Source organism: Anolis carolinensis, chromosome 4 (genome assembly GCF_035594765.1).
Source record: "Anolis carolinensis isolate JA03-04 chromosome 4, rAnoCar3.1.pri, whole genome shotgun sequence".
Classification (NCBI taxonomy): domain Eukaryota; kingdom Metazoa; phylum Chordata; class Lepidosauria; order Squamata; family Dactyloidae; genus Anolis; species Anolis carolinensis.
This window is the reverse complement of record NC_085844.1, coordinates 252,222,226-252,235,464: the sequence shown is the minus strand read 5'-3', so window position 1 is coordinate 252,235,464 and position 13,239 is coordinate 252,222,226. Positions and strand designations below refer to the sequence as shown.

General features: G+C 45.0%; 1 protein-coding gene across 1 annotated transcript in view; it reads left to right on the top strand.

Moving 5' to 3' along the window:
* vstm2l (V-set and transmembrane domain containing 2 like) overlaps positions 1-5,393 on the top strand; it is a 127,918-nt gene extending 122,525 nt beyond the window's left edge. The window contains exon 4 of the mRNA XM_062979757.1: positions 1,927-5,393. Coding sequence (XP_062835827.1) covers positions 1,927-2,286 — 360 coding nt within the window. The 3' untranslated portion in view covers positions 2,287-5,393. The remainder of the gene's footprint in view (positions 1-1,926) is intronic.
* Positions 5,394-13,239: the final 7,846 nt, after the last annotated feature.

Below are 13,239 nucleotides of genomic sequence, written 5' to 3'. Positions count from 1 at the left end.
GGTGATAAATACTGAGAGCGAATCAATTTGGTAGGAAAGCTAATTAGCCTGTGCGCGGCTACGCATCGATCTCGGAGCGTAGTCCCTCGGAGAAAAGCCCCGGGTTTTAATCTTCTGTCTACACACAGTAAAATAACACTGATTTCCCCCCTGTCTCTTCCCAGACTGTAATTTGGGATGTGTAGTTCGGTGATTTAAACTGGGGAAATTTTATCACAAGGGAGTTTAACGCTGTGTCTACAATGCTGTTTTGCACCATTTTGATCCGTCACAGCGTAATGTTAATGTTTCGGAATACTGGAAGTTGTAGTTTTGCAAGGCCTTTAGCCTTCCCTGCCAAAAAGTGTCAGTGCTTCACCATGCTACTGTATAACTCTCACGATTGCTGCTGTCAAGTTGCATTAATTCTACAGTATATATATGTGTCACACCTCAGGTTAGCTTCACCTTGCTAAAGACACCAGATCGTAGTCTGCACACAGATCACAGTCTTTTGTAGTTTATTAGGAAATAGGGAAAAGATAGTTCATAAAAGGTAAAAGTTCAGTTCCAAAAGATAGTTACAAAAACAAGGCTGTAGAATAAATCCATGGAAACATTAGGCAAGAAACAAGGTCCTTAAAACGAAGCCAAACTCCCAGAAACGAGAATACAGCCAGTCTACAAGATAATACAGGAAAGCAGACTTGGTTCTTGATTCAAGCGAGGAAATTGTTTTGATGAAGATTTCTCTCTCAGCAGACTGCTTTAATAGCATGACATGAAGGCATTTCTTTGCCCTTTGACCTCCCTCTTATTTGCTATCCTGAGAATTCTGCGCAACCCTGAAATTCCAAATGACTAGCCAGATCTAGAAAAGAGGCCTCATCGCTTTCAAGGCCACAGGGCTCGTTAGTGTTATCAGGCTGAGGCTGGGAGCTGCTCTCCCTTTCTGCTTCTTGCACCTGAAAACCATCCTTAGAAACATCATCATTTTTTCCGTGGGAAAGCCTGCCTACTCCTCATCTCCCACAGCATGAACACTCTCCACCTGAATCCCATAATTCCCATCAGAGTCATCTTGAAACTCATCTTGAACCTGAATCCCATCATCTTGAAACTCCATCCCAGAATCCTCATCAGAGTCACACAAAGGCTGAGTCACAATAATATGCACACCCTAATGCCATTTGGCACGACTTTCATTGCCATCAAAACCCAAGAATTTTAGTTTTACAAGGTCTTTCGCCTTCCCTGCTGAAGAGTGATGGTGGCCCACTATACTACAGCTCTCAGGATTCCATGGGATTGAGTTGTGGCAATTAAAAGTGGTGGAAGGAAAAATAGGGTGCATCTATACTATTGAATGAATGCGCTTTGGCACCACTTTAATTGCCATGTCTCAGTCCTCTGGAATCATGGGAGCTGTAGTTTTAAAAGGCCTTTAGGCTTCTCTACCAAAAAGGTCCTGGTGGCCTACCATACTACAACTCCCACTATTCCACTGAATATAGTATTGCATTCAGTCTAAAGTGTAGATGCACCCTGAAGTCTCTCAACCAAACAAGCTGCAAATCCCAGGTTTCCATTGGAGGTGGCCAGCTTTTGCTGGTAACAAACTGATTCTAATGCCTAAGCCTTCGCTCCCCTTGTGCCTGCTTTGAGTCTGCATCTGGGAAACTGCTCCTAAGGATTTATTGCTGTTTCTTTGTCTCAAGTAAGACTGCTACTTGATTTGGGAATTTATCAGACTTAAGAACTGTATTTGCTCTAAGACTTCCTTGCTTTCTTTTGCATTATACCATTGAGCGTGCTGTTTTTTATGTTTTGCTGAAGTAAAGCAGTTTTCATTTACTCAACACATTGTTTTAAGGCTGTTCTTGAAAGACATGACACATCCATTGTGTCTTTACACCAGTGTGCTCTCTTTCTTGCCCCAATTTCCAGGTGGTGAAAGTGGTGGGCAGCAACATCTCCCACAAGCTACGCCTATCCCGGGTGAAGCCCACAGACGAAGGGACCTACGAGTGCCGCGTCATCGACTTCAGCGACAGCCAGGCCCGCCACCACAAGGTCAAGGCCTACCTGCGGGTGGAAACTGACGACAACAATGCTGCCCTACGACGCCACAATGGCCTCGCCCCCTTGCCCGGTGGGCACCTCCAAGACACCCAGCCGCTCTCGGGACTCCCGCAAACTGACCACGGCAAATTGACCGCCTCCCACCCACACCACCAACACCACCACAAGCCAGGCAAGGAACTCAAGAAGCGCTCCGTGCCCGACGATGCCTCCTGCACCCTCTAAGCAGGTCGACGCTGGGAGCGGGGCCACAATGGGATGGCTGGCTGGCTGGGGGTCCTTCCTCCTCTGTCTCTTCTCTTCCTCCTCCCCCTCATCCCACTCACAGAGGCAACCCATAAACCTTTTGTTGGGTGATACTGGTTAGCCAAGATCAATGTTGGTCTTGCAGAACTGACACCATGAAACCAGAGATCCTGCTTTCTTACCCTGTTGACATCAAGGTGACTAGATCCTGCAGAACTGATGCCTTGAAAGCAGAGATGCCACCTAGCCCATTACACCAACACTCCTGTCCTTTGTTGGGGTGACATTGAGGTGGCCAGGTCAACAATGACATCACAAAGCCAGAGAGGCCACCTTTCACCCCATTACACCATCGTTTCTTTCTTCAAGTGGTATCAAGGTGGCCAGGTCAACATTGTGTCCTGCAGAATTGATGCCATGAAAGCAGAGATGCCACCTTCTACCCATTGGGCTGTCCCTCCTGTTCTTTTCTTGAGTGGCATTGGGGTGGCCAGGTCAACATTGGGTCCTGCAGAATTGTTGCCGTGAAGCCAGAGGTGCCACCTTCTGCCCCGTTATCCTGGCTCTCCTCTCCTTCTTTTGGGTGGTTAATACAACATTGGGTCATGCAGAACTGATGTTATGAAAGCAGAGATGCCACTGATATAGACTAGATTCTATATCACCACCTTCTACCCCATTACTCCATTGTTCCTGACCTTCTTTCGGGTGGCTAGGTCAACATTAGGGTCATGCAGAATTGACCAAAGATGCCACCCGTTCCACATCCGCATGACAACCCTTCCACCATCACAATTCCGTCAACTAGATATACCTATTTTGAACATTCTCTCTCCTCTGAAGAAGTTCGTCTTGCACAAACTGGAACCACTGCAAGGGAAGTTGGGATTTTGTGGTTCTACCAACCAGCTGGTGGCTTTCTCATTGGCATCACCCCAATACTTGGATGGTGGATGCTGTGTTTGGCATCCCATTTGACTCCTAGGCCACTTGGAGATGCTCTTGACCTCCTAAAACAGAGGTGGCCAGTTTGGCTGTTGGGTTGCACCCTTCCATTGGCGCGTTCTCTTGCTTGTTAATGTCCAGATGAGCAGTAGAAGGCTTGTTTTTGAGGAATGCAGCGGAAGAGCCATTGTGGCCCTTTGGGTAGCCTGAAAGCAGGGTTGGTTGGCTTCTTGAAGGTCCCTCCACGGCCCTGAAGGAACAAAGATGGACCTGAAGTCTTGGACGCCTTGCTGTTCCTTCCTTCGAAGAAGGACACCTTGAACCTCTTTACCGTTTGCATTGCTAGCTTCCTCCTGCCATTTGTGAGCCCTATAGTTTTTTCTTTCTTCACCTTGCTTTGTAAAACAATACTTCGGGGAAGGTGGGGGGAGGGATTTGTGTGCCATTTTGAACCCTTACTTTGAACGCACTTGCTATCCACTTATGTTATGATGAACATGGATGACTGTATAACTGTAAATATAAATGACCGGTCCGCTCAGTAATTGCCCCTTTAATATATGCACAGTGAAGCCCCGGGGAGAAGGCGGTGTCCAAAAAGGTACATTGAAGCACTTCTGCCCTGATGCCGCAAAGTACGGAACGGCCCAAAGATGCATTCCTGACCAAGAAATTCATGAATGCTCTATTGAAATGAATAACTTTTGCTGAAAGTTGCCAACTCTGGAAGACCGAGATACCATTGAATTGTGAATTTCCTATGCCCCCCAAGGCAACCCTATGGTAATACCCAGCGGGAGGATCTGGAAAAATACCATAGAATTCATAGAGAGGTAGAATGAATGCAGTTTGACCCCACTTACAACGCCATGGCTCAATGCTGAGAACCCTGAGAATTATAGTTTGGAGAGCACTCTTTAGTACAAAAGGCTAAAGGCCTTGTAGAACTGCAACTCCCAAGATTCCATAACATTGTGCCATGGCAGTTAAAGTGGAATCAAACTGCATTCATTCCTCAGTCTAGACCAGTGGTTCCCAACCTGTGGGTATTGTTGACAATTGAGACATAATCACCTTCTTCGTCTCAATTGCTCCACTTCCGAAGACATGGTCTTCAGTCCAGTCCCACGGAATAAAAAGCTGTCGTCAATCTCGGCGGTTCAAAACCTTTATTGATATTATCTACAGCAGTATTTACATAAAGAGAAGCTAACACAAGTCTCATCTCAAGCAGATCATGACTATCGAGGAACGTTATCAGCAAAGTTGTCTCCTCCAACATTCCAAATTAGTGATTTATGTCCTTCTATACAGAGGAAGCTGAAATACGTCACTCTGGGCAGTAAATCTACTTCTATGCATTTAACTATTCCTCTATTCCTGGAATGCTTAGAGGAACCTAACACAATTACTGCTAACTTCAACCATGAGTTAACATTTCACTCTATTAACCATTACTCTGACAGTTTTGGCCTACAACTCCCAGAAATCCCAGCCAGTTTACCAGCGGTTAGGATTTCTGGGCGTTGAAGGCCAAAACATCTCCACAGGTTGAGAAACACTGGTCTAGACGTTTTCCCTTCCCTTGGAAGCCTTCCGAAAAAAAAGCTAAGCAGCTCCTTCCTGCATTGATTTGGGGTTGGGTTGGATGACCTCTGGGGGACCCCAAGCATTCCAGGTTTTTCCTGTTGTGAAGCAGAGGATGCAAAGTGTCATCATCCAAAGCTTCCCAGGTAACTCAACAAGCCCTCATCCCCTCCTTCTCCACCTCAGAAATCCTTGTATATATTTCAGTTTGATTTCTCTAGACTGCGTAAGAAATCCAGATAGGAAATCTACCCAGGGGAGAGTTGCGGATATTTTTCTTGGGAGGGGATGTCTTTTTTTCCACTAATGGATTAGATCTGCTTATTCAGTGGGGATGCCTTTTGGAATGCAGTCTCCTTCCCGCATCCTGGGCTTCGGGAGTCAGACTAGATGACCGCAAGAGACCCCATCTAACCCGGGATATTACAGAAACTACAAATCTTCCCTAGCAGCTGGTGGTTTTGGGAGCAGAGGCAGGCAGTTTTTCCTGCTGCAAACTGACAATATGGATCAGTCTGTGACCAGCTGACGTGAATAAAAGATCTTCAAATGGGTTTGGATGTTTCAGTGTTTTTATTTGTACCAAGAACTGTTTGAAACAGGAACAGGCTCCTTCCGAGGATGATGGGCTTCGTTGCACCAAAGCATCTTTCTTCATAAGGTTGCTGAGTTGAAAACTGGAGTGGGTTCCTGTAACTTCAGTGGTTGTATGGAAAGGGATTTCAACAAGTGTTGCTCGTTACCTGATTGCATGACAAGCAGCTTTTCTGATATTTCATCCTTGGCACAACGCACCACAAAACACACAAGGAGTCCTTGCTGGGCTGCCCAGTGAATTCTTGATCATATGTTATAGTTTGCCAGCTGAAAATCTGCTTGCAAGGTTGCACAAAGTAGACCAACTTTGGTCTTCCAATGTTTTGGACGTCAGCTCCCAGAATCCCTGATCATTGGCCAAAGCAGCTGGAACTTCTGAGGGTTGAAGTCCAAAACACTTGGAACACTAGAGACTGGGATTCTCTGCACAAAGGAGACCAATGCGCAAAGTCAGCAAATGTGCAGCGCAGGCCCATGCACAAAGGAGATCAAGGCACGAATTAGACAAATATACAAAGTGAACCAATGCACAAGATAGACCAATGCACAAAGGTGGGATCCATGCCCAAGTCAGACAAATACACAAAGTAGACCAATACACAGGATAGACTAATGCACAAAGGCGATCAACGCACAAATCAGACAAATATACAAAGTGAACCAATGCACAAGACTAATGCACTAAGGACATCAATGCACAAATTACACAAATACACAAAGGAGACCAATCCACTAGATAGACTAATGCACAAAATGGGCAAATGTGCAGAGTAAACCAATGCACAAAGGAGATCAATGCACAAATCAGACAAATACTCAAAATAGACCAAAGCACAAGATAACCAATGCACAAATTAGACAAGTACACAAAGGAGACCAATGCACGAATTAGACAAATACACAAAATGAACCAATGCACAAGATAGACTAATGCACAAAGGACATCAATTTTCAAATCAGACCAATACACAAAGGAGACCAATGCACAAATTAGACAAATATACAAAGCGAACCAATGCACAAGATAGACTAATGCACAAAGGATATCAATGCACAAATCAGACCAATACACAAAGGAGACCAATGCACAAATTAGACAAATGCACAAAGCAGACCAATGCACAAGGCAGACTAATGCACAAAATGGGCAAATGCGCCTTCCTTCTCCTCCATGGCACCTTCGTCCAGATGTTAAATTCTGCCCAAAGCTCTAAGTGGCCCAACTGCCTTGTCAGAAGAGAAATACAGACGCACCGGAGGCAGGGAGGCTGTTTTGTCGGGGAGGCAAGGCCCTAATCATCGCTCATCGGTATATCTTTGCTGGCCCGGCACTTTCTTCCTCTTTACCTGCCCTTTTCTGCCCTCCTGTCAGGCAGATGTATGTCTTCCTTGGGAACTAAAAGAGAGAGAGGAAGGAATGGGAGGCTGCCTGAGGTTTGCCAAAGGCTGATGCTGGCAATATGGGATTGCCCCTGCTGTGAATTGCTCCAGAAGAAATGAAAGCCCTTCACGAGGAATTGCAGAGGTGGGAGCAACCCTGCAAATAAAGCCGTGGTTTGGAAAACGGATGGTTAGACCCATCCAACACAGGGTGCGTGCACAACATAGAATGAATGCAGTTTGACGCCACTTTCATTGTCATGGTTAGATGCTAGGGCATTCTAGTTTTGCAGGGCAGTTAAAGTGGCATCGAACTGCATCCATTCTATAATAAAGATACCATTTGTCTCAAGCTGGTCCCAAGACAGTAGGAAAAATGGCAAAGCAGCATCAGGATTGCCTTCCACTCGATAAGCGGACCTACTGCTTGGAGACGCGTGGAAGCAATTGCAGGGAAAGTCAACTATTGACTTCGCACCTAAAAGCAAACCTGTGAATTGATCCATGCGGTTTGCAGCACCAGATGGAAGGAAGTGAGATATTCCTGGCAGAGAGAGAGGCATTGCTACGGTTGGTTTCTAATTTATCTCCCCGCTCAGTCCATGAGAAGGCATGTCTTGTTTTGCAGCATTCAGAATATGGCTTCAGAGGAAAACATTTCTGGAATTGCGGCAGAAATAAAGTCCCATTTTCCTTGCCTCTGCCAACCCTGACTTCGGGTGAATCTACACAATAGAATTAATGCAGTTTCATTCCACTTTAACTGCCAATATGAATCTGGGTGTCACAGAGTCCAAGTTCAATGCTCAAACCATTACAAGAGGCTGCTATACAAGTTAAATCAGGCCAATGACCTAGGGATTGTTGGGAATTGATGAGCTGTCAAGCTCAAATCACCCCCTTTATGAGGTAAATTCCCATTAAAATAGCAGAGTAAAATGTAGCAGTGAGACTTACGCGGTGTGAGTTTTGGAAGGCCTCTGTGTATTCAGGATGGCAAAGGACCGCAAAGTTAGTGTTAAAGTTTAAAAGCATTTATTGAGGTAAAAAGAAATCCATTGATGGATAGAAAAGGTTTGGAGCTAACTAGCTAATCTAATCTGATCTAATACACATAGACGGATCAAAATAACAGAGATCTAGATAGCTACATCTTGGCTAGTAGAGGGACAAAGTGCGTCCTCTCTTTGGAATAAAGCAGAAAGCAGGAATGGCGACCAAACCTCGTGGGTCGCTTCTTCTCTAGGGCCATAAACATTCCAAAGACCAAACTGGGGAAGTTACATCAACCCTAGGAGAGATCACATTTCTAAAGCATCAAAAGGGTGGGTTGACCTAAATAGGACAGGAAGGAGGAAACAATAAAAAAGCCTAATCAGAGCATGCGTAGAACTGGGGAAGGTGTCCCTAACTCTTTTCTAGGCTTCCTATCTAACCATAGAGACTTAAGCAGTGCAGGATGACATTTTTCAAACAGGGATGCCAGCTAACCATGTTGCCCCCATTTTAGGAGGCAACCCCTGGCAGTGAGACCAGGGAGAAGCCTGTTGGCAGAAACCCAGGCAAGTGATCCGCCTGAGCTGCCCATTGTGAGTCCCTGCTGTGGTGAGCATACAGAATACAGGCCCAATTGAAATCAGTCACCAAGCAAGGAGAGAAGGTGATTTTCAGCCAAGGAAGATTTTATTATCTGCAGATAAGATGCTAGCTAGTGATTCATTCATTCACAAAGTAGATAGCATACAGAAAACAGTTTAATAGCCCTTTTTATACATAGGCTGCAGCCAAGCCTCTCATTCTGACCAGTCACAGAGAGGGGCTTGGCTCACTGGCCAGCGTGGGCTGGGAAAAAGGGATCATTAAGTATCGATAAATGGGGCTCCTTTTACTGAACAGGAAAAATAACAAAGTGATCGATGGCATTTTCTGGCCCTAACTAGGAATGCTACTGTCTTACAAGATAAACATGACATGGCCCATTAATAGGGCTGGGCTGGCGATTCCAGACCCTAGAGAAACAAAACATATATTAATACAATCATGCAAAAATGACAGAGGATGGGTTTTGGCTGTAGAAATGCTGATTCCTTCCAATGCGAGAGGTCCTGTTCATCAAAGGTTCAGGGTGGTGAAATTGGTTCTTCCCCAAGGGCAGGGAGAGGTGATTTCTCCTGCCTGAATAGAAGTATTGTGTTGCAATGTCCAGGTAAAGTCCAAAGATATAGGTGAAACGGGGAACTTGACGAGGAAGTTCCCAGCTTTGTTTCTTTCCCCCAGGCTACCGTTTATATATAATATCCCCCAGGCTACCGTCTATATATAAAAGGCTATATAATTGCATGGGATGCAAGACATCTTTGGGTCCAGGAACACGGTTTCCCCCAAAGGGAAGGAATGGGGATCTCAGGGATAAAACATTAGGTTAACACAACATATAGACAAAATAGGAACACATAGGAAAAAACATGGAGTATTTAGGGCAAATTATATACATGAGAGACATAGTTTTCCAAAGTACCTTTAACAAGCCAGTAAGTCATGGCCAGGGGTAATCTACCCCTGGTTTTCATGGCACATCATATAAACCTGCAGAGGAAGATGATGGCAAGGCATCTAAGATGTGACTGTGCTCTCTGATGCTATTTCTACTAATAGGAACGCCAGTGATAATCCAACATTTAAACAGGACTTCAGATATTGCAATCTCACAATGCAGCAGAAGTGAGGCAGAAAATAGTGCTGCGTTCTTCTAGCTGGCTACTTCCACAAAGTTTGGATAAGTTTGGAAACAAGGCTAGATATTTGCATGAAATTCATACATGCTAATTTAAACGAGACCGAGAATGGCCCTCTGAAAACTAGGACACCACTTTCCTAGAAATAGTATGTGTGCTCATTAAAATGTCTAAAATGGACCAAAAATGGGTTATAAACTCAAAATTTCTGCCTGGAGTGAAACTCACAGTATATTCAACCTACTCAATTGCCCATTCATTTCGGAGCCAGGCGCTCTTATTGTTGTCATAATTAGGTCAAGAAGTGTCATTGAATATTATTGTACCACTTCCAGCAAAAGGGCCTCTTTCCCTTTTCAAAACATTTCCTTGGTTGAGAGCAAGGGAGGCTTTGGAAAACACACTGAAAAGGGAGGGTAAGAGAAAAATATATCATATATTGCAAGCAATGGTCTCCAGGTTCTGTTGCCTGGCCTTGGCCTTGACCCTATTATAAGCCGAGGGAGTTTTTTTCAGCTTAAAAAGAAAAGGGCTGAAAACCCCAGCTTATCTTCAAGTATATACGGTAGTTCAAATTAGGTTGAAAGGTTGCCCTGGAGTTGGCTATCGGGACCTTTCCATGGTTGTGGATTTTGGGGTCATCCTTGGGTTCCCGGGGTTTTGATAACACCGGCACGTGCAAATAAATTAATGGCACTTATTGAGTCTCATAGAAAAGTGGTCCCATAGAATTATAGAACTGGAAGGGACCCAATAGGGCCATCTAGTCCAATCCCCTCCAGCTCTGGGAGAAGACTTAACTAAATTGCTTGTGAAAGAAAGCACCCCTTCCAACTCTGAGTAAAGGTGTTGTCAAAGGGGTTGCTGTGGGTTTTCTGGGTTGTATAGCCATGTTCCAGAAGCATTCTCTCCTGATGTTTTGCCCACATCTATGGCAGGCATCCTGAGAGGTTGTGATGTCTGTTGAAAACTAGGCAAGTGGAGTTTATATATATCCCTTGTGGAATGATGTCCAGGGTGGGAGAAAGCACTCTTGTCTGTTTGAGGCAAGTGAATGTTGCAATTGGCCAGCGTCGTTCACATTGAATGGCCTTGCAGCTTCAAAGCCTGGCTGCCTGGGGCAATCCTTTGTTGGGAGGTGTTAGCTGGCCCTGATTGTTTCCTGTCTGGAATTGACGTATTTTTTTAGTGTTGCTCTTTATTTACTGTCCTGATTTTAGAGTTCCCTTCTTCCCTGGCCTCCTTTTGCCTCGTATTTGCAACCCAGCTTAACCTTGCCAAGGGATTGATTTCTCCCCATCCAGGTTATGGCCCTCTTTGCTCCAGAAACAAGATGTTTCTCTAAGTTTATGTCTCCATTAGAAATTCTCCGGGAAGCAGCTGGAGGCCGCAGGCTGGATGGTTCATGTGCTTCCTTTTTATGGTGGTGTCTGGCTGGGAGCAAAAAAAAAAAAACCCACGGTGGAGGGAGCTCAGGGAAGTACTGTTTCCCCTCCGTCTCCTTCGTTATCACCTCGGCTTTATTATAGAGGCAGAGTAAATTGCTTTTGTTTGAAGTGGCATAATGGTCAGGAAAAGCCACAGTGTGGAAATGACATTTTCCACGCTGCCTATTTATGCTCTGCCGGGGCTTTGCATATTAAGTGGGCTCTGTTCGCAAAAAAAAAAATTGAATGCACACTCCCAACAAAAGAAGAAAAATGTGTAAAAAAATAAATCGGAATCAAAGCTTGTGCCGGAATTCGTTAAGGGGTTCTTTCTGCCAGCCGGCCTCCCAGGCTTCTGCATTTCGGAATAGCGGCCGTTCAAAATGGGAAAGGCCTGGAACAGCACATTCTGGAATTAAGGGCAAAGGATGCAAGATAGGAAGGGAATCTTACAGTCCTAAAGTTGGAAGACACTCCCAAAGGCCATCTAGTCCAACCCCATTCTTCCAGGCAGGAAGGCATATTTTGTCAGAGTGCGCGGTTTGGATAAACACACATGCAGCGGAAGATCAACGAAGAATCACTGGTACCAATAAAGAGGCTGAAGCCTGTTTGGCTATCTACAAAAGGTTTACTAACAAATGGAAAAACTCTCAAGACGACATATACATACAGAGTGCAAATAGGCAGAGAGCAGAGGGCAGAGGGAAGAACAGATAACACAGCAAGCTATTTATAACCACCTCTGCTGTCTGATGCAATACACAGTTAACTCTTTACACACTTGCATAGCGGACAGCAGACAGCATGGTGCAATCTCCAGCTCACATTGCAACACTATAACTCAATTACATTTAAACAATTCTATATACAATCATTCCCACTTCAACACATTTGCACTGGCATTTTAAGCTACCATATTGCATTGGATTTGGTAGAAGGTTAAAAGAACCACAAGGGCCATCCAATCCAAGCCCCTACTGCCAGGCAAGAAGACACAACCTAAGCCCTCCTGACAGATGGCCTCTGCTTCAAAGCTTCTGCATTCAGCTTAGGCCAGAAACACTAAGACAGTGGATTGCTGTGAGTTTTTTGAGCTGTATGGCCATGTTCCAGCAACATTCTCATTTGATCATGTGCCTGCATCTGTGGCTAATGGCATCTTCAGAGGTTCTGCTGGTGTTATCGAGGGCATCCCAACCCCTGCCTTTAAGCTGATCTGACAAGCTGCAGGGAGTTCCGCAGTTCCTGGGTGCCAAATTGGGCTAGAAAAGATGAAATGTGCCCCAGCAGCCGTCTCAACCTACCTATCCTACCGCATTTTCTCTCTCATCTCTCTACCCCAGCTCCAACTATGTAACAAGCCCCTAATAAAGATTAACCAAGTTGCAACTTCAACTTCTAACTGATACATTGTGTCTCTTTTCTGCCTAAAACTATATTAACATTAGAGAAAAACCTTATCCGGGCTGCGGGAGACTCCAGGCCAACCTGGGAAGCCTTCCAGGCGTCCCAGGGAGCTCAAATCCACGTTCCTCCCAACCACGGATAAGGAATCACCATGAGCCCCGGTATCCACAAGTTGACGGATTGGCCCCATTTCGGTGTCATCTTTTTCCTGGCTCCGCCTACTTAAAGTTTCCGCGAATGCATTGTATCTGACCAACAGAAGTACAGGCATCTGTCGAGATGGATCTGAGCGCTTCCTTTTTTGATGAAGTTTGAACAAAGAAGGAAGGTGCGACCAGCAGCAGCTCAAAACAAGGAGGAAAAGAATGAGTCCCAAGAAGATCAGAAAACCCTTTCTTAGCCAATCTAGGGAGGGAAGCCAATCTGTCAAAAAGCTGTCAAAGCCAGTGGTTTCCTGTATCCCAGCTGAAACGCGCCAGCCAATCACCAGGGAGCCGGGAGGAGGGCGAGAAATTTGAAAAGCAAACCTCTGTATTTCTTATAAAAATGGCATTTTTCTCTGTATCTACATGCTTTGCTTGACAAATGATTGCAGCATCGCATCCTATTCAGCTGAATCGCTAGTAAATCATCTCGGTGGCGCTTTTTCACTTTGGCAGAGTCTTTTTATTGGATTCTAGGGAACTAAAATTGCTGAAATCAGGCTTCTCTGAGCTCGCCAAAGTAGCGATCCCTCTTTGTTGGGGCCACGGGGTCTCTCTTGTTGAAGTGGGAATGATTGTATATAGAGTTGTTTAAATGTAATTGAGTCATGGTGGTGCAATGTGTGCTGGAGATTGCATCATACACTG